The sequence below is a fragment of the Mytilus californianus genome, unplaced genomic scaffold (assembly GCF_021869535.1).
Source record: "Mytilus californianus isolate M0D057914Y unplaced genomic scaffold, xbMytCali1.0.p SCAF_3, whole genome shotgun sequence".
In the NCBI taxonomy this organism is placed as follows: domain Eukaryota; kingdom Metazoa; phylum Mollusca; class Bivalvia; order Mytilida; family Mytilidae; genus Mytilus; species Mytilus californianus.
In genome coordinates this window covers 131,081,795-131,105,150 of record NW_026262679.1, presented here as the reverse complement: position 1 = coordinate 131,105,150, position 23,356 = coordinate 131,081,795, and the positions used below count along the sequence as shown (strand labels likewise).

Here is a 23,356-nt window from a genome sequence, read left to right as displayed (position 1 = left end):
CACGAAAACACGAAAAATTCACTAAATTCGGTTCATTGTTTTGATTTTGACCGCCTGACAACTTTACGGAAATATCAGAGTGATTATAAACAAGGACTCCGTGACGGGCAACTTATAATATCCGTGTTTTAAAGATTTTAATGATATCAAGCCAGTCCAGTTCAAACTATTATCACGTGGTACAATTCTCATTTACATATTATGAATATTAATTAGCAGAAGTACTACTAATTTCTGGCTATGAAAGCCAGGCAACTCTGAGAAAAACTCTCCGGTTCCTGCATTGAGAAGAACAAAACGTGTAAATCAGAAAAGAAACGTTCTAGAATATCATTATATGCCTGGGATTCCAACAATACATGCAAAACAGATTCTTCAATACAACATGTATCACTATCTTTCAAATTCATGCGGATTAAGACAGTTTGTTCTAGCCAGAAACTTAAGACGAGAGGACCAAAAAGCATCTAAGCTTGTTAAATAGGACTGTCAAAATGTAAAAAGAACGGTAATCATCGAGAATTCGCTTATAAAGGATTTCGGACTTAAGCTTATTACAAGATACTATACCTAAAAAACTTATTAAAGGTTTTTGTTTTAAAGTTTTTATATAGAAAAGAAGATGTGGTATAATTGCCAATGAGTCAACTCTCCACAAGAGACCAAATGACACAGAAATTAACAACTATAGGTCACCGTACGACCTTCAACAATGAGCAAAGCCCATACCGCATAGTCGGCTTTAAAAGGCCCCGAAATGACAAATGTAAAACAATTCAACCGAGAAATGTAACGGCCGAATTTATGTACAAAATAATGAACGAAAAACAAATATGTTACACAACCACTGAATTACAGGCTCCTGATTTGGGACAGGCACATACAGAATGTGGCGGGGATAAACTCGTTTGAAGGCGCCAACCCTCCCCTAACCTGGGACAGTGGTGTAATATTATGGTCTAGTCCAGTGGATTGGAATATGCCTTTAATATGATTAATTTATAATTTTTTTGAAAATTTAAGTTCGTTAAAAATCATTTTGCAAAATCTTGTACAAGGAAAGAATCGAACCTAGCATAATATTTGATCCTTTGACGGTCCATATAATTTGTTAAAGATTCCCATCCTAACTCTTATAAAACAGAGCATTTTGGAAAGTTAAGGATATCTGTTATCCGAAATATTTATAGATAATTACATTTAATGTTTTTTTTTTTTTTTTTAATAATGGTGTTGTTTTGTACACTTTTTATGCGTTTATATATATATAATTACTCTAAATATCAGCACAACAATGTTAAATCTGCAAAAGAAATTTTTGTTCTTCCCTCGCCGGGATTCGAACTCATGCTCTTGGGATATCGAGACAACACCGCCTGCACTGTGTCCAGCGCTCTAGACCACTCGGCCACCTAGACTGAACTAAAAATTCAGCTTTCGGTGGCCTAGTGTTACCTTTCCTCGTCATTAGAATCTAGAATCTAGAGTTGTATCACAGTACATGATATATTAGTCTTGAAGATGGAATTGATTGCAGATTAGCTAAATTATCTGTCGTAAAGGATCGTAAGATGCCGTCACAGAAATAATCATATGATAAGTACCTCTAAACAATTGACAACTCTACGACAGATCCATTCATTGGATCACCAGTGAAGGTGATACACGGCTGAAAACACACATTATATTCATAATTACTCTAAATGTCAGCACAACAATGTTAAATCTGCAAATTTGCGGAAGCAAATTTTTGTTCTTCCCTCGCCGGGATTCGAACTCCTGCTATTGGGATATCGAGACAACACTGCCTGCACTGTCTCCAATGTTCTAGACCACCCGACCACCGGCGGTGTTGTCTCGATATCCCAATAGCATGAGTTGGAATCCCGGCGAGGGAAGAACAAAAATTTGCGGAAGCAAATTTGCAGATTTAACATTGTTGTGCTGATATTTAGAGTAATTATGAATATAATATATGTTTTCAGCCGTGTATCACCTTCACTGGTGATCCAATAGATGGATCTGTCGTAGAGTTGTCACTTGTTTAGACGTACTTAACTATATATATATATATATATATATACAAGTCTAAATTGAAAACAACGTTCAAGCCTATGATTGCGTTGGATAAAAACCGCAATTTTTATACGTATGCATGCAAAACAAATTTCTTGTTAGAGGGGTATAAATACAGCACAAACAACATTTTCCAAAAGACCAAAAAAGTGAAAAAGTATATTTTAACAAAACGCATTTGACTAACAGGTCGAACAACAAATGTTCTTAAATCCTGCTGACTGCCATTGGCGATTGCCAAATAAACGGATCACCGATGTAATAAATGGATCTGAATTATAAATTTAATACTAAACAGAAAACAATAAACTTGCGGAAAAGATGGTATACCGCAAACAAAAGGTGCAAAGGTTTTTGTACACCATATCCGGATTTCGACAATTAATGTCTCTTCAGTGATGTTAGGAATCGAAACGGTATTTGGAAAGCCATACAATTTACCTCAATTAAGGATAGACTCTTGAATTTTGAGGAGTCAAAATAGGATGAACGTATCATATAAACCCGAAGGCAAATATAATACAAGCCCAAACGAAAAAATATAAACAAGTCTAAATTGAAAACAACGTTCAAACCTATGATTACGTTGGATAAAAACCGCAATTTTTATACGTGTGCATGCAAAACAAATTTCTTGTTAGAGGGGTATAAATACAGCACAAACAACATTTTCCAAAAGACCAAAAAAGTGAAAAAGTATATTTTAACAAAACGCATTTGACTAACAGGTCGAACAACAAATGTTCTTAAACCCTGCTGACTGCCATTGGCGATTGCCAAATAAACGGATCACCGATGTAAAAATTTAATACTAAACAGAAAACAATAAACTTGCGGAAAAGATGGTATACCGCAAACAAAAGGTGCAATATAAGCTATCTACGTATCATATGAACGTAGATAACGAATTTATCCCCGGTCTTAGTCTAAATCTGGCGATTTTTAGAGAAATTCGACTACAAAGTTAAACGTGAAAGCAACGTTTTTTTCATTTTTAAATATCTTTTATTGAAATTTGGGAATTTGACATATTTTTAACGGGGTGTAGGGTACTACCTTTGGTAGAACCCTACAGGTGGACAAATATAAGACGTTTTTGAACTAGAGACAGAGAAACTGAAATGGGTCGAATTTGGCGCGCAATGTTGTGAGAGTTACATCATAAACGGTGTGACGTCAACGTGGGTCATTTGCATAGCTAGGTCAGTAGTACCATTCATTGACAATGTGGCTGCATAGTGATGCATTTACTAAAATGAGTGCAAATAATCGATATAATAAGATAAAATCGTTAGTGGATTAAATATTTAATTATAGACATCATGGAAAATCTACAGAATTCGATATTTCATAAGGAACAACCATGGAACTAAGGAAAACGCGCGTGAAATTCGCCGATGTAATGGGTAGCAACGTCCGGGGATATGGGTTAGCAACACCCAGGGGCTATGGGTTTTGTTACGACGTGCGTTAACCAATCAAACTCCTAGAAATATACTAAGCCGGGGATAAAGGTTTTTGTACACCATATCCGGATTTCGACAATTATAACGTCTAGATATTAGTCAATGATCTTTCTCACGAAGGCGCTGAATCGTTATGAGTAATGATACTGTACCAACTAAATAATTTATATATAGCTATGCCTAAATTCAAATTGTTTCATTTAAACAAATACATATACATTTACATAAAATCTGACGCCGTCACAGGGAGAAGGTGGCTAACGAATGTCACGACCATTTCCGCTTTTGACGCCTTTTGATACCATTAACTTATTATATGTTATATATAAGAAGGTGGCTAACGAATGACCGTCTACGTTTCAGACGCCTTTTGGTACAGAAACAAGTGCCTGTGGTTTAGAGCTTAAAATAAGCCTATACATGTTTCCTGTAATGCATGTGTAAACACTTTTTTATCATAAAAACGCTCTTCTCCTAGACATGTTAAGGAAAGTGTTTAAATCGTAGACATGTTTAAGCGGACAACATGTTTAAGTCCTGCTCTTTATCAAGAGAAAAAGAAGCCACATAAGAACTTAGATTGGGGTAAACACTCATTCAAACATAAATGATACATGCATTTAGTAGCCTATATAACATAATGAATCATCTTAAGTGAAATTTATTTAAAATCCAAGCTGCAAATGTAGTGAATTGAATCTTTTTTGCATTTTCGTTCGTTGTAGCCATTTAAAGAGCTACCTGTGAGGCATAATTCTCCTCACCAATCCATGAAGGGAACACACTTATTTCCAGTTTTCTTTTTCATTTCTACATGTAAAACATAAATGGCTGTGACCTGGACGAAAACTCCAACAAATTTGTTCATTGTTGAAGGCATTACACTAACTTTTAAAGTAAAGCCCCCGTCACACTAGACGAAGACCATGAAGATCCAACTACGATCTATGAAAAATTAAGATCGCGGTGAGATCGTGATATGGTCGGCTTGAATATTCAATATTTCATAGTTTTCACGTTCATACCACGACCTTGCTATGATCCTGCTACGATTCCGCTACGATAGTAACACGTTCTAGTTACGATCTTGTCACGCTCGTGATACGTTTAATAAGACCTTACCACGACTTGCACGATTTCTGTACGCTTCTAACAAGACCTTCCCAATCGCATTACGATCTCAATACGAGTCTACTACGTTGTCACTCTGGACTTCTAATAGCAACATACTTATCGTAGTAAGGTCGTACTAAGGATCGCAAGCGCGTAGTAGCAGCGTACTATTGTCTTCCTCGTCGTAGTAAAATCGTATCAATATCGTAGTAGAAGCGTAATAAAGACGTAGTGAAATCGGAATAGTCGCAGTGAAATCGTAGTAAGGTCACAGCGAAATCTTTTCCATTGGCTTCCCGATTGCAACGATGCTTCTACCCCGATCCCGATCTTACTACGTCCGTACTACGACCTTCTTACGCTTCTACTACAACTAGTTTTGGCCACTACTGCACTACGAATGTTTTGAGCATGTTCAAAGTTGGTCGTGGACCTCCACGATCATGAAGACCTTTGCACGTTCTACTACGACCTTACGACGACCACCACGATCTTACTACGACTTCCAAAATTTTTCATAATTTCTGAGGACGTAGCGGGGTCGTGGTCTGTGATGGGGTATAAAAAACTGTAAGAAAGGGTGTTCAACATTTTTATTTCTTCTATTTCTTATACATTCGTGTGACTTAATATCAAATATTTCCCCTATTCAAGCATATGGCCAATGATTGCTCACAAAAAAAACCCAGCATACTAATATTCAATGTATGAAAAATCTACCACAATCTAGTAATTTCGGCAGATTTCTACAACTGATATAAACATATGATAGGGAAGTTTTTCGAATGTAACAAATCCAGCAAAGACCAATGGACAAGGATGTCAAGAACTTATTCACATTGAAATCATTTTACAATATGAGCAATAAAAGAACTTTTTTTCAGATAAAGAAATCATATAACTAGCTTGTGCTCATCAGAAAAAAATGATTCGAAGTTTTCTTTAAATCAAATATACTTTTACCGGTATATACATAAATTAAAACATTTCTTAAATTGATCTCCAATGAAAACATGTTTTATTTACTTGAATGACATTAATCTAAAATGACACAAATCTTAAAGACAAACTAACTGAGTTCAAATTGATTGAAATAAACAAACTTTTAACTGAAACGGTCATATTAATCTGGATAGCTATAGATCTTAGAGGGCTGAAAAATAAACGATTCAAAGGAATGACCAGTCTTTCTGTTATTGTTGAGACTAGTTTACTGCGGTAAATTCAGCAATGTTCAGATAATTGGCTTCCAGTCAATTTAGATCTGTTCAGTCCATAATCAGGCTGTTCAGAAATTGTTATTTACCTAAATTGTATAGTCCTAAAAGCTACTGAACAGTACAGGACTGACAGCAAGCAGTATGTCTGAACAGTATTGAAGTACAAGAAAATTACTGAAAATAACATTAACTCCAATGAAGACTTTAAGTGTATTAATATTATTATAATTATTATTATTATTATTATTATTTTTATTATTATTATTATTATTATTATCATCAATATTATTATTATTATTATTGACATTTTATAATTTAGTTAAAGACTTGTCAGCGGTGATTTGTAAATAAGATCATTATTTTTTGTCAAAGTTATAAAAATGAAGTTCAAAAATGTTCTCGTCGTGAAGTTAATTTTCATTGCTTACAATGTGTTTATCCGTTCATGATCTTTATTTCAGGTGATTTGCGCTTAATTTCTGGAAGACTTGAAATATTTTACAACGAAACATGGGGCACAGTTTGCGACGACAACTTTGACGATGTTGATGCTCAAGTGGCTTGTAGAGAACTTGGATACAAGTTAGTGTATTTTTTTTATTTTTCAGATCATCAATCGATATTCATTGTATAAATGCAATGGTCTGTCACAAGGCATTGACGGTGGTATAGGTTTATTTCTATATTAATTTGATTACAAATATGATATTAGATATCCAAATTTCACCATACGTATATAATGATGGCAGGAGTTACCAGTGAAAGAGAACAAAGTCCGTATTATTTGCTGTTTTAGATTAATTTGTCATTTTTGTAATTTTAAACCGATTACTAATGCCATTAATTTTACAAGGTGTAATGTCATTAAACAATGATACACCAAAGACATACGAAGCGTTTCAGTAACTCTCTAGTTACACTCAAGCTATATTTCAAAATAATACCAAATGCTATTGACTGCTTTGTTAAAACCAAAACCTGAAGAAAAAGCAGAGAATGTCAACATTCCCGATGTTTGTCATTATATCTATACACTCTATAATTGAACTTATTTTCAATGTAAAAAGTGCAGGTTCTTCAGTTTTTAGGAAATATAGCTGGTAACAAAGTATGGTTTATGTATGGTGGCCGGTTAAGGCCATTTCGCGTTTTCGCCCTTCATATTCTATAGGGCGAAAACGCGAAAACGCGAAATCGCGAATTCAAAAACGCGAAAACGCGATATATGTTTTCTCTCCGATTTCGAGTTTCGACCTCGCATTTTCGCGTTTCGACTTCGCGTATTCGCCTTTTCGCGTTTTCGCAATTTCGCGTTTCCGCCTTTTCGCGTTTTCGCGTTTTCGCTATATCGCCTTTTCGCGTTTTTGCGATTTTGCGTTTTCGCGTTTTCGCGATTTCGCGTTTTCGCGTTAGGAATGCTGATATATATATTATTAAGTACATGTATTGTTAATTTTTTATTTCAGACTATTTTGTTATTTGAATAAACGTTTTAGTATGTTATAAATCAAATATGAGAATTTGAGTCTAATCGGTGAAAATGCTGCTAATGCCCCTTTAAGACATAGGTACTTGTCTCGGAAAAAAATCATAAATAAATGTGTTATGTCACTGTGTGCCTGTGATCATGGGGCCTACTGAGCGAGACCCTCATGGGTAGTCAATGCTGATTGTCTCATTATGTTTAATGTATAATAATTATATGAGACTACTTAAAATGAATAGAAATAGAACATTATATAGTGCGTTAACTGCAGATCAAGAATTTATCTAAGAAAAACCTGAAAATTCTGCCTTTCTACCCTAAATAAAATATTTAAAGTACTTAAACTTATATACAACAGATTTGACAGATAATAGTGCTTTAAAAATAGTCAATAAATGATACTAGTATAATCAATGGATGTGAAGTTAGCAGCCGGTTCGTTATTCGATATTCGATATTCAATATCCAACCGGCTGCTAGCAGTCGGTTCGATATTCAAATTTAGTTGAAAATCATAAAAAATATAATATTTGATAACATTAAAAGCATGATTTTTATAGTTAAAAGGAGTGAAAAGATACGTAGGAAATCGTTTTATGACCCCTTCAAGTTGTCTTAAACTCTCGTTGTCCTCAAATATAAACCCTTATCAATGCTTATGTAATTTGCATATTTGTCTTTATGTAATATAGATTTTTATCAATAAAACGACATCAAAACTGCAATTTTATATCTAATATTTCCTAAAACAAAAACAAAAACAAAAACCGATCACTCTAAAAAAAATTTAGAAATATAAATAGAAATATATATGGAAAGCCCCCAAAAAAGAAATACATAGTGAAAACCTACCTGAAACCGCTTAAATGATGGTGAGACCCCCCTGTTCTTCCAATGTCCATAAAATTCATAGACTCTGTATAAATAAAGATTGTATCAAACGGATTTCCCAGAATAATGTCATCTTCGATATCTACGTACGGAGGGCTTAGATTGTCACTTTTCAGCTAAAAATTGTCAAAATTTCAGGACAAAGAGCACAGGGCAATGGGGAGAGCCCCTGATCTCTTAATCTGCCTAATATTAAGCAGACAGTTAGTTAATAGGTAGATACAAACGTGACTAAAAGGAATTTGGGTACACTTCTTGTCTTCTATGTTTACGGAGGGCCCAAAGTGCCAGTTGGATATTCAAAATATATAGCGAAAACCAACCTTAGACCGCTTAAATGACGGTGAGACACCCCTGTTCTTTCAATGTCCATAAAATTGGACGAATTCATAGACTCTGTATAAATAAAGATTGTATCAAAAGGATTTCCCTGAATAATTTCATCTTCGATATCTACGTACGAAGGGCTTAGATTGTCACTTTTCAGCTAAAAATTATCAAAATTTCAGGACAAAGAGCACAGGGCAATGGTGAGAGCCCCCTGATCTCTCAATCTGCCTAATATTAAGCAGACAGTTAGCTAATAGGTAGATACAAACGTGACTAAAAGGAATTTGGGTACACTTCTTGTCTTCTATGTTTACGGAGGGCCCAAAGTGCCAGTTGGATATTCAAAATATATAGCGAAAACCTACCTTAGACCGCTTAAATGACGGTGAGACACCCCCGTTCTTTCAATGTCTATAAAATTCGACGAATTCATAGACTCTGTATAAATAAAGATTGTATCAAAAGGATTTCCCAGAATAATGTCATCTTCGATATCTACGGAGGGCTTAGATTGTCACTTGTCATCTAAAATTGTCAGAATTTCAGGACAAAGAGCACAGGGCAATGGTGAGAGCCCCCTGATCTCTCAATCTGCCTAATATTTAGCAGACAGTTAGTTAATAGGTAGATACAAACGTGACTAAAAGGAATTTGGGTACACTTCGTGTCTTCTATGTTTACGGAGGGCCCAAAGTGCCAATTGGATATTCAAAATATATAGCGAAAACCAACCTTAGACCGCTTAAATGACGGTGAGACACCCCTGGTCTTTTAATGTCCATAAAATTGGACGAATTCATAGACTCTGTATAAATAAAGATTGTATCAAAAGGATTTCCCTGAATAATGTCATCTTCGATATCTACGGAGGGCTTAGATTGTCACTTTTCATCTAAAATTGTCAAAATTTCAGGACAAAGGGCACAGGGCAATGGTGAGAGCCCCCTGACCTCTCAATCTGCCCAATATTAAGCAGACAGTTAGTTAATAGGTAGATACAAACGTGACTAAAAGGAATTTGGGTACACGTCTTGTCTTCTATGTTTACGGAGGGCCCAAAGTGCCAGTTGGATATTCAAAATATATAGCGAAAACCAACCTTAGACCGCTTAAATGACGGTGAGACACCCCTGTTCTTTCAATGTCCATAAAATTGGACGAATTCATAGACTCTGTATAAATAAAGATTGTATCAAAAGGATTTCCCTGAATAATGTCATCTTCGATATCTACGGAGGGCTTAGATTGTCACTTTTCATCTAAAATTGTCAAAATTTCAGGACAAAGGGCACAGGGCAATGGTGAGAGCCCCCTGACCTCTCAATCTACCCAATATTAAGCAGACAGTTAGTTAATAGGTAGATACAAACGTGACTAAAAGGAATTTGGGTACACTTCTTGTCTTCTATGTTTACGGAGGGCCCAAAGTGCCAGTTGGATATTCAAAATATATAGCGAAAACCAACCTTAGACCGCTTAAATGACGGTGAGACACTCCTGTTCTTTGAATGTCCATAAAATTGGACGAATTCATAGACTCTGTATAAATAAAGATTGTATCAAAAGGATTTCCCTGAATAATGTCATCTTCGATATCTACGTACGGAGGGCTTAGATTGTCACTTTTCAGCTAAAAATTGTCAAAATTTCAGGACAAAGAGCACAGGGCAATGGTGAGAGCCCCCTGATCTCTCAATCTGCCTAATATTAAGCAGACAGTTAGTTAATAGGTAGATACAAACGTGACTAAAAAGAATTTCGGTACACTTTTTGTCTTCTATGTTTACGGAGGGCCCAAAGTGCCAGTTGGATATTCAAAATATATAGCGAAAACCAACCTTAGACCGCTTAAATGACGGTGAGACACCCCTGTTCTTTCAATGTCCATAAAATTAGACGAATTCATAGACTCTGTATAAATAAAGATTGTATCAAAAGGATTTCCCATAATAATGTCATCTTCGATATCTACGTACGGAGGGCTTAGATTGTCACTTTTCAGCTAAAAATTGTCAAAATTTCAGGACAAAGAGCACAGGGCAATGGTGAGAGCCCCCTGATCTCTCAATCTGCCTAATATTAAACAGACAGTTAGTTATTAGGTAGATACAAACGTGAATAAAAGGAATTTGGGTACACTTCTTGTCTTCCATTTTTATGGAGGGCCCAAAGTGCCAGTTGGATATTCAAAACATATAGCAAAAACCAACCTTAGACCGCTTAAATGACAATTTTTAGCTGAAAAGTGACAATCTAAGCCCTCCGTAGATATCGAAGATGACATTATTCTGGGAAATCCTTCTAATACAATCTTTACATATACAGAGTCTATGATTAAGTTGAATTTTATGGACATTAAAAGACCAGGGGGGTCTCACCCTCATTTAAGCGGTCTCAGGTATGTTTTCACTATATATTTTGAATATCCAACTGGCACTTTGGGCGCTCCGTAAACATGGAAGACAGGAAGTGTACCCAAATTCCTTTTAGTCACGTTTGTATCTACCTATTAACTAAATGTCTGCATAATATTAGGCAGATTGAAAGATCAGGGGGCTCTCACCATTACCCTGTGCCCTTTGTCCTAAAATTTTGACAATTTTTAGCTGAAAGGTGACAATCTAAGCCCTCCGTAGATATCGAAGATGACATTATTCTGGGAAATCCTTCTAATACAATCTTTACATATACAGAGTCTATGATTAAGTTGAATTTTATGGACATTAAAAGACCAGGGGGGTCTCACCCTCATTTAAGCGGTCTCAGGTAGGTTTTTACTATATTTTTTGAATATCCAACTGGCACTTTGGGCGCTCCGTAAACATGGAAGACAGGAAGTGTACCCAAATTCCTTTTAGTCACGTTTGTATCTACCTATTAACTAAATGTCTGCATAATATTAGGCAGATTGAGAGATCAGGGGGCTCTCACCATTGCCCTGTGCCCTTTGTCCTAAAATTTTGACAATTTTTAGCTGAAAAGTGACAATCTAAGCCCTCCGTAGATATCGAAGATGACATTATTCTGGGAAATCCTTCTAATACAATCTTTACATATACAGAGTCTATGATTAAGTTGAATTTTATGGACATTAAAAGCCAGGGGGGTCTCACCCTCATTTAAGCGGTCTCAGGTAGGTTTTCACTATATATTTTGAATATCCAACTGGCACTTTGGGCGCTCCGTAAACATAGAAGACAGGAAGTGTACCCAAATTCCTTTTAGTCACGTTTGTATCTACCTATTAACTAAATGTCTGCATAATATTAGGCAGATTGAGAGATCAGGGGGCTCTCACCATTGCCCTGTGCCCTTTGTCCTAAAATTTTGACAATTTTAGCTGAAAAGTGACAATCTAAGCCCTCCGTAGATATCGAAGATGACATTATTCTGGGAAATCCTTCTAATACAATCTTAACATATACAGAGTCTATGAGTAAGTTGAATTTTATGGACATTAAAAGACCAGGGGGGTCTCACCCTCATTTAAGCGGTCTCAGGTAGGTTTTCACTATATATTTTGAATATCCAACTGGCACTTTGGGCGCTCCGTAAACATGGAAGACAGGAAGTGTACCCAAATTCCTTTTAGTCACGTTTGTATCTACCTATTAACTAAATGTCTGCATAATATTAGGCAGATTGAGAGATCAAGGGGCTCTCACCATTACCCTGTGCCCTTTGTCCTAAAATTTTGACAATTTTTAGCTAAAAAGTGACAATCTAAGCCCTCCGTAGATATCGAAGATGACATTATTCTGGGAAATCCTTCTAATACAATCTTTACATATACAAAGTCTATGATTAAGTTGAATTTTATGGACATTAAAAGACCAGGGGGGGTCTCACCCTCATTTAAGCGGTCTCAGGTAGGTTTTCACTATATATTTTGAATATCCAACTGGCACTTTGGGCGCTCCGTAAACATGGAAGACAGGAAGTGTACCCAAATTCCTTTTAGTCACGTTTGTATCTACCTATTAACTAAATGTCTGCATAATATTAGGCAGATTGAGAGATCAGGGGGCTCTCACCATTGCCCTGTGCCCTTTGTCCTAAAATTTTGACAATTTTTAGCTGAAAAGTGACAATCTAAGCCCTCCGTAGATATCGAAGATGACATTATTCTGGGAAATCTTTCTAATACAATCTTGACATATACAGAGTCTATGATTAAGTTGAATTTTATGGACATTAAAAGACCAGGGGGGTCTCACCCTCATTTAAGCGGTCTCAGGTAGGTTTTCACTATATATTTTGAATATCCAACTGGCACTTTGGGCGCTCCGTAAACATGGAAGACAGGAAGTGTACCCAAATTCCTTTTAGTCACGTTTGTATCTACCTATTAACTAAATGTCTGCATAATATTAGGCAGATTGAGAGATCAGGGGGCTCTCACCATTGCCCTGTGCCCTTTGTCCTAACATTTTGACAATTTTTAGCTGAAAAGTGACAATCTAAGCCCTCCGTAGATATCGAAGATGACATTATTCTGGGAAATCCTTCTAATACAATCTTTACATATACAGAGTCTATGATTAAGTTGAATTTTATGGACATTAAAAGACCAGGGGGGGTCTCACCCTCATTTAAGCGGTCTCAGGTTGGTTTTCACTATATATTTTGAATATCCAACTGGCACTTTGGGCGCTCCGTAAACATGGAAGACAGGAAGTGTACCCAAATTCCTTTTAGTCACGTTTGTATCTACCTATTAACTAAATGTCTGCATAATATTAGGCAGATTGAGAGATCAGGGGGCTCTCACCATTGCCCTGTGCCCTTTGTCCTAAAATTTTGACAATTTTTAGCTGAAAAGTGACAATCTAAGCCCTCCGTAGATATCGAAGATGACATTATTCTGGGAAATCTTTCTAATACAATCTTGACATATACAGAGTCTATGATTAAGTTGAATTTTATGGACATTAAAAGACCAGGGGGGTCTCACCCTCATTTAAGCGGTCTCAGGTAGGTTTTCACTATATATTTTGAATATCCAACTGGCACTTTGGGCGCTCCGTAAACATGGAAGACAGGAAGTGTACCCAAATTCCTTTTAGTCACGTTTGTATCTACCTATTAACTAAATGTCTGCATAATATTAGGCAGATTGAGAGATCAGGGGGCTCTCACCATTGCCCTGTGCCCTTTGTCCTAACATTTTGACAATTTTTAGCTGAAAAGTGACAATCTAAGCCCTCCGTAGATATCGAAGATGACATTATTCTGGGAAATCCTTCTAATACAATCTTTACATATACAGAGTCTATGATTAAGTTGAATTTTATGGACATTAAAAGACCAGGGGGGGTCTCACCCTCATTTAAGCGGTCTCAGGTAGGTTTTCACTATATATTTTGAATATCCAACTGGCACTTTTGGCGCACCGTAAACATGGAAGACAGGAAGTGTACCCAAATTCCTTTTAGTCACGTTTGTATCTACCTATTAACTAAATGTCTGCATAATATTAGGCAGATTGAGAGATCAGGGGCTCTCACCATTGCCCTGTGCCCTTTGTCCTAAAATTTTGACAATTTTTAGCTGAAAAGTGACAATCTAAGCCCTCCGTAGATATCGAAGATGACATTATTCTTAGAAATCCTTCTAATACAATCTTTACATATACAGAGTCTATGATTAAGTTGAATTTTATGGACATTAAAAGACCAGGGGGTCTCACCCTCATTTAAGCTGTCTCAGGTAGGTTTTCACTATATATTTTGAATATCCAACTGGCACTTTGGGCGCTCTGTAAACATGGAAGACAGGAAGTGTACCCAAATTCCTTTTAGTCACGTTTGTATCTACCTATTAACTAAATTTCTGCATAATATTAGGCAGATTGAGAGATCAGGGGGCTCTCACCATTGCCCTGTGCCCTTTGTCCTAAAATTTTGACAATTTTTAGCTGAAAAGTGACAATCTAAGCCCTCCGTAGATATCGAAGATGACATTATTCTGGGAAATCCTTCTAATACAATCTTGACATATACAGAGTCTATGATTAAGTTGAATTTTATGGACATTAAAAGACCAGGGGGGTCTCACCCTCATTTAAGCGGTCTCAGGTAGGTTTTCACTATATATTTTGAATATCCAACTGGCACTTTGGGCGCTCCGTAAACATGGAAGACAGAAAGTGTACCTAAATTCCTTTTAGTCACGTTTGTATCTACCTATTAACTAAATGTCTGCATAATATTAGGCAGATTGAGAGATCAGGGGGCTCTCACCATTGCCCTGTGCCCTTTGTCCTAAAATTTTGACAATTTTTAGCTGAAAAGTGACAATCTAAGCCCTCGGTAGATATCGAAGATGACATTATTCTGGGAAATCCTTCTAATACAATCTTTACATATACAGAGTCTATGATTAAGTTGAATTTTATGGACATTAAAAGACCAGGGGGGTCTCACCCTCATTTAAGCGGTCTCAGGTAGGTTTTCACTATATATTTTGAATATCCAACTGGCACTTTGGGCGCTCCGTAAACATGGAAGACAGGAAGTGTACCCAAATTCCTTTTAGTCACGTTTGTATCTACCTATTAACTAAATGTCTGCATAATATTAGGCAGATTGAGAGATCAGGGGGCTCTCACCATTGCCCTGTGCCCTTTGTCCTAACATTTTGACAATTTTTAGCTGAAAAGTGACAATCTAAGCCCTCCGTAGATATCGAAGATGACATTATTCTGGGAAATCCTTCTAATACAATCTTTACATATACAGAGTCTATGATTAAGTTGAATTTTATGGACATTAAAAGACCAGGGGGGTCTCACCCTCATTTAAGCGGTCTCAGGTAGGTTTTCACTATATATTTTGAATATCCAACTGGCACTTTGGGCGCTCCGTAAACATGGAAGACAGGAAGTGTACCCAAATTCCTTTTAGTCACGTTTGTATCTACCTATTAACTAAATGTCTGCATAATATTAGGCAGATTGAGAGATCAGGGGGCTCTCACCATTGCCCTGTGCCCTTTGTCCTAACATTTTGACAATTTTTAGCTGAAAAGTGACAATCTAAGCCCTCCGTAGATATCGAAGATGACATTATTCTGGGAAATCCTTCTAATACAATCTTTACATATACAGAGTCTATGATTAAGTTGAATTTTATGGACATTAAAAGACCAGGGGGGGTCTCACCCTCATTTAAGCGGTCTCAGGTAGGTTTTCACTATATATTTTGAATATCCAACTGGCACTTTTGGCGCACCGTAAACATGGAAGACAGGAAGTGTACCCAAATTCCTTTTAGTCACGTTTGTATCTACCTATTAACTAAATGTCTGCATAATATTAGGCAGATTGAGAGATCAGGGGGCTCTCACCATTGCCCTGTGCCCTTTGTCCTAAAATTTTGACAATTTTTAGCTGAAAAGTGACAATCTAAGCCCTCCGTAGATATCGAAGATGACATTATTCTTAGAAATCCTTCTAATACAATCTTTACATATACAGAGTCTATGATTAAGTTGAATTTTATGGACATTAAAAGACCAGGGGGGTCTCACCCTCATTTAAGCGGTCTCAGGTAGGTTTTCACTATATATTTTGAATATCCAACTGGCACTTTGGGCGCTCCGTAAACATGGAAGACAAGAAGTGTACCCAAATTCCTTTAAGTCACGTTTGTATCTACCTATTAACTAAATTTCTGCATAATATTAGGCAGATTGAGAGATCAGGGGGCTCTCACCATTGCCCTGTGCCCTTTGTCCTAAAATTTTGACAATTTTTAGCTGAAAAGTGACAATCTAAGCCCTCCGTAGATATCGAAGATGACATTATTCTGGGAAATCCTTCTAATACAATCTTTACATATACAGAGTCTATGATTAAGTTGAATTTTATGGACATTAAAAGACCAGGGGGGTCTCACCCTCATTTAAGCGGTCTCAGGTAGGTTTTCACTATATATTTTGAATATCCAACTGGCACTTTGGGCGCTCCGTAAACATGGAAGACAGAAAGTGTACCTAAATTCCTTTTAGTCACGTTTGTATCTACCTATTAACTAAATGTCTGCATAATATTAGGCAGATTGAGAGATCAGGGGGCTCTCACCATTGCCCTGTGCCCTTTGTCCTAAAATTTTGACAATTTTTAGCTGAAAAGTGACAATCTAAGCCCTCGGTAGATATCGAAGATGACATTATTCTGGGAAATCCTTCTAATACAATCTTTACATATACAGAGTCTATGATTAAGTTGAATTTTATGGACATTAAAAGACCAGGGGGGTCTCACCCTCATTTAAGCGGTCTCAGGTAGGTTTTCACTATATATTTTGAATATCCAACTGGCACTTTGGGCGCTCCGTAAACATGGAAGACAGGAAGTGTACCCAAATTCCTTTTAGTCACGTTTGTATCTACCTATTAACTAAATGTCTGCATAATATTAGGCAGATTGAGAGATCAGGGGGCTCTCACCATTGCCCTGTGCCCTTTGTCCTAAAATTTTGACAATTTTTAGCTGAAAAGTGACAATCTAAGCCCTCGGTAGATATCGAAGATGACATTATTCTGGGAAATCCTTCTAATACAATCTTTACATATACAGAGTCTATGATTAAGTTGAATTTTATGGACATTAAAAGACCAGGGGGGTCTCACCCTCATTTAAGCGGTCTCAGGTAGGTTTTCACTATATATTTTGAATATCCAACTGGCACTTTGGGCGCTCCGTAAACATGGAAGACAGGAAGTGTACCCAAATTCCTTTTAGTCACGTTTGTATCTACCTATTAACTAAATGTCTGCATAATATTAGGCAGATTGAGAGATCAGGGGGCTCTCACCATTGCCCTGTGCCCTTTGTCCTAAAATTTTGACAATTTTTAGCTGAAAAGTGACAATCTAAGCCCTCCGTAGATATCGAAGATGACATTATTCTGGGAAATCCTTCTAATACAATCTTTACATATACAGAGTCTATGATTAAGTTGAATTTTATGGACATTAAAAGACCAGGGGGGTCTCACCCTCATTTAAGCGGTCTCAGGTAGGTTTTCACTATATATTTTGAATATCCAACTGGCACTTTGGGCGCTCCGTCAACATGGAAGACAGGAAGTGTACCCAAATTCCTTTTAGTCACGTTTGTATCTACCTATTAACTAAATGTCTGCATAATATTAGGCAGATTGAGAGATCAGGGGGCTCTCACCATTGCCCTGTGCCCTTTGTCCTAAAATTTTGACAATTTTTAGCTGAAAAGTGACAATCTAAGCCCTCGGTAGATATCGAAGATGACATTATTCTGGGAAATCCTTCTAATACAATCTTTACATATACAGAGTCTATGATTAAGTTGAATTTTATGGACATTAAAAGACCAGGGGGGTCTCACCCTCATTTAAGCGGTCTCAGGTAGGTTTTCACTATATATTTTGAATATCCAACTGGCACTTTGGGCGCTCCGTAAACATGGAAGACAGAAAGTGTACCCAAATTCCTTTTAGTCACGTTTGTATCTACCTATTAACTAAATTTCTGCATAATATTAGGCAGATTGAGAGATCAGGGGGCTCTCACCATTGCCCTGTGCCCTTTGTCCTAAAATTTTGACAATTTTTAGCTGAAAAGTGACAATCTAAGCCCTCCGTAGATATCGAAGATGACATTATTCTGGGAAATCCTTCTAATACAATCTTTACATATACAGAGTCTATGATTAAGTTGAATTTTATGGACATTAAAAGACCAGGGGGGTCTCACCCTCATTTAAGCGGTCTCAGGTAGGTTTTCACTATATATTTTGAATATCCAACTGGCACTTTGGGCGCTCCGTAAACATGGAAGACAGGAAGTGTACCCAAATTCCTTTTAGTCACGTTTGTATCTACCTATTAACTAAATGTCTGCATAATATTAGGCAGATTGAGAGATCAGGGGGCTCTCACCATTGCCCTGTGCCCTTTGTCCTAAAATTTTGACAATTTTTAGCTGAAAAGTGACAATCTAAGCCCTCGGTAGATATCGAAGATGACATTATTCTGGGAAATCCTTCTAATACAATCTTTACATATACAGAGTCTATGATTAAGTTGAATTTTATGGACATTAAAAGACCAGGGGGGTCTCACCCTCATTTAAGCGGTCTCAGGTAGGTTTTCACTATATATTTTGAATATCCAACTGGCACTTTGGGCGCTCCGTAAACATGGAAGACAGGAAGTGTACCCAAATTCCTTTTAGTCACGTTTGTATCTACCTATTAACTAAATGTCTGCATAATATTAGGCAGATTGAGAGATCAGGGGGCTCTCACCATTGCCCTGTGCCCTTTGTCCTAAAATTTTGACAATTTTTAGCTGAAAAGTGACAATCTAAGCCCTCGGTAGATATCGAAGATGACATTATTCTGGGAAATCCTTCTAATACAATCTTTACATATACAGAGTCTATGATTAAGTTGAATTTTATGGACATTAAAAGACCAGGGGGGTCTCACCCTCATTTAAGCGGTCTCAGGTAGGTTTTCACTATATATTTTGAATATCCAACTGGCACTTTGGGCGCTCCGTAAACATGGAAGACAGGAAGTGTACCCAAATTCCTTTTAGTCACGTTTGTATCTACCTATTAACTAAATGTCTGCATAATATTAGGCAGATTGAGAGATCAGGGGGCTCTCACCATTGCCCTGTGCCCTTTGTCCTAAAATTTTGACAATTTTTAGCTGAAAAGTGACAATCTAAGCCCTCCGTAGATATCGAAGATGACATTATTCTTAGAAATCCTTCTAATACAATCTTTACATATACAGAGTCTATGATTAAGTTGAATTTTATGGACATTAAAAGACCAGGGGGGCCTCACCCTCATTTAAGCGGTCTCAGGTAGGTTTTCACTATATATTTTGAATATCCAACTGGCACTTTGGGCGCTCCGTAAACATGGAAGACAGGAAGTGTACCCAAATTCCTTTTAGTCACGTTTGTATCTACCTATTAACTAAATTTCTGCATAATATTAGGCAGATTGAGAGATCAGGGGGCTCTCACCATTGCCCTGTGCCCTTTGTCCTAAAATTTTGACAATTTTTAGCTGAATAGTGACAATCTAAGCCCTCCGTAGATATCGAAGATGACAATATTCTGGGAAATCCTTCTAATACAATCTTTACATATACAGAGTCTATGATTAAGTTGAATTTTATGGACATTAAAAGACCAGGGGGGTCTCACCCTCATTTAAGCGGTCTCAGGTAGGTTTTCACTATATATTTTGAATATCCAACTGGCACTTTGGGCGCTCCGTAAACATGGAAGACAAGAAGTGTACCCAAATTCCTTTTAGTCACGTTTGTATCTACCTATTAACTAAATTTCTGCATAATATTAGGCAGATTGAGAGATCAGGGGGCTCTCACCATTGCCCTGTGCCCTTTGTCCTAAAATTTTGACAATTTTTAGCTGAAAAGTGACAATCTAAGCCCTCCGTAGATATCGAAGATGACATTATTCTGGGAAATCCTTCTAATACAATCTTTACATATACAGAGTCTATGATTAAGTTGAATTTTATGGACATTAAAAGACCAGGGGGGTCTCACCCTCATTTAAGCGGTCTCAGGTAGGTTTTCACTATATATTTTGAATATCCAACTGGCACTTTGGGCGCTCCGTAAACATGGAAGACAGAAAGTGTACCTAAATTCCTTTTAGTCACGTTTGTATCTACCTATTAACTAAATGTCTGCATAATATTAGGCAGATTGAGAGATCAGGGGGCTCTCACCATTGCCCTGTGCCCTTTGTCCTAAAATTTTGACAATTTTTAGCTGAAAAGTGACAATCTAAGCCCTCCGTAGATATCGAAGATGACATTATTCTGGGAAATCCTTCTAATACAATCTTTACATATACAGAGTCTATGATTAAGTTGAATTTTATGGACATTAAAAGACCAGGGGGGTCTCACCCTCATTTAAGCGGTCTCAGGTAGGTTTTCACTATATATTTTGAATATCCAACTGGCACTTTGGGCGCTCCGTAAACATGGAAGACAGAAAGTGTACCTAAATTCCTTTTAGTCACGTTTGTATCTACCTATTAACTAAATGTCTGCATAATATTAGGCAGATTGAGAGATCAGGGGGCTCTCACCATTGCCCTGTGCCCTTTGTCCTAAAATTTTGACAATTTTTAGCTGAAAAGTGACAATCTAAGCCCTCGGTAGATATCGAAGATGACATTATTCTGGGAAATCCTTCTAATACAATCTTTACATATACAGAGTCTATGATTAAGTTGAATTTTATGGACATTAAAAGACCAGGGGGGTCTCACCCTCATTTAAGCGGTCTCAGGTAGGTTTTCACTATATATTTTGAATATCCAACTGGCACTTTGGGCGCTCCGTAAACATGGAAGACAGAAAGTGTACCTAAATTCCTTTTAGTCACGTTTGTATCTACCTATTAACTAAATGTCTGCATAATATTAGGCAGATTGAGAGATCAGGGGGCTCTCACCATTGCCCTGTGCCCTTTGTCCTAAAATTTTGACAATTTTTAGCTGAAAAGTGACAATCTAAGCCCTCGGTAGATATCGAAGATGACATTATTCTGGGAAATCCTTCTAATACAATCTTTACATATACAGAGTCTATGATTAAGTTGAATTTTATGGACATTAAAAGACCAGGGGGGTCTCACCCTCATTTAAGCGGTCTCAGGTAGGTTTTCACTATATATTTTGAATATCCAACTGGCACTTTGGGCGCTCCGTAAACATGGAAGACAGGAAGTGTACCCAAATTCCTTTTAGTCACGTTTGTATCTACCTATTAACTAAATGTCTGCATAATATTAGGCAGATTGAGAGATCAGGGGGCTCTCACCATTGCCCTGTGCCCTTTGTCCTAAAATTTTGACAATTTTTAGCTGAAAAGTGACAATCTAAGCCCTCCGTAGATATCGAAGATGACATTATTCTGGGAAATCCTTCTAATACAATCTTTACATATACAGAGTCTATGATTAAGTTGAATTTTATGGACATTAAAAAACCAGGGGGGTCTCACCCTCATTTAAGCGGTCTCAGGTAGGTTTTCACTATATATTTTGAATATCCAACTGGCACTTTGGGCGCTCCGTAAACATGGAAGACAGGAAGTGTACCCAAATTCCTTTTAGTCACGTTTGTATCTACCTATTAACTAAATGTCTGCATAATATTAGGCAGATTGAGAGATCAGGGGGCTCTCACCATTGCCCTGTGCCCTTTGTCCTAAAATTTTGACAATTTTTAGGTGAAAAGTGACAATCTAAGCCCTCCGTAGATATCGAAGATGACATTATTCTTAGAAATCCTTCTAATACAATCTTTACATATACAGAGTCTATGATTAAGTTGAATTTTATGGACATTAAAAGACCAGGGGGGCCTCACCCTCATTTAAGCGGTCTCAGGTAGGTTTTCACTATATATTTTGAATATCCAACTGGCACTTTGGGCGCTCCGTAAACATGGAAGACAGGAAGTGTACCCAAATTCCTTTTAGTCACGTTTGTATCTACCTATTAACTAAATTTCTGCATAATATTAGGCAGATTGAGAGATCAGGGGGCTCTCACCATTGCCCTGTGCCCTTTGTCCTAAAATTTTGACAATTTTTAGCTGAATAGTGACAATCTAAGCCCTCCGTAGATATCGAAGATGACAATATTCTGGGAAATCCTTCTAATACAATCTTTACTTATACAGAGTCTATGATTAAGTTGAATTTTATGGACATTAAAAGACCAGGGGGGTCTCACCCTCATTTAAGCGGTCTCAGGTAGGTTTTCACTATATATTTTGAATATCCAACTGACACTTTGGGCGCTCCGTAAACATGGAAGACAGGAGGTGTACCAAAATTTCTTTTAGTCACGTTTGTATCTACCTATTAACTAAATGTCTGCATAATATTAGGCAGATTGAGAGATCAGGGGGCTCTCACCATTGCCCTGTGCCCTTTGTCCTAAAATTTTGACAATTTTTAGCTGAAAAGTGACAATCTTAGCCCTCCGTAGATATCGAAGATGACATTATTCTGGGAAATCCTTCTAATACAATCTTTACATATACAGAGTCTATGATTAAGTTGAATTTTATGGACATTAAAAGACCAGGAGGGTCTCACCCTCATTTAAGCGGTCTCAGGTAGGTTTTCACTATATATTTTGAATATCCAACTGGCACTTTGGGCGCTCCGTAAACATGGAAGACAGGAAGTGTACCCAAATTCCTTTTAGTCACGTTTGTATCTACCTATTAACTAAATGTCTGCATAATATTAGGCAGATTGAGAGATCAGGGGGCTCTCACCATTGCCCTGTGCCCTTTGTCCTAAAATTTTGACAATTTTTAGCTGAAAAGTGACAATCTAAGCCCTCCGTAGATATCGAAGATGACATTATTCTGGGAAATCCTTCTAATACAATCTTTACATATACAGAGTCTATGATTAAATTGAATTTTATGGACATTAAAAGACCAGGGGGGTCTCACCCTCATTTAAGCGGTCTCAGGTAGGTTTTCACTATATATTTTGAATATCCAACTGGCACTTTGGGCGCTCCGTAAACATGGAAGACAGGAAGTGTACCCAAATTCCTTTTAGTCACGTTTGTATCTACCTATTAACTAAATGTCTGCATAATATTAGGCAGATTGAGAGATCAGGGGGCTCTCACCATTGCCCTGTGCCCTTTGTCCTAAAATTTTGACAATTTTTAGCTGAAAAGTGACAATCTAAGCCCT

General features: G+C 37.1%; 1 protein-coding gene across 1 annotated transcript in view; it reads left to right on the top strand.

Annotated features, from left to right (window-relative positions):
* LOC127736245 (scavenger receptor cysteine-rich type 1 protein M160-like) overlaps nucleotides 1-23,356 on the top strand; it is a 325,222-nt gene that overhangs the window by 53,495 nt on the left and 248,371 nt on the right. Inside the window, exon 3 of the mRNA XM_052246842.1 lies at nucleotides 6,337-6,457. Within this exon, the coding sequence (XP_052102802.1) occupies nucleotides 6,337-6,457 (121 nt within the window). The remainder of the gene's footprint in view (nucleotides 1-6,336; nucleotides 6,458-23,356) is intronic.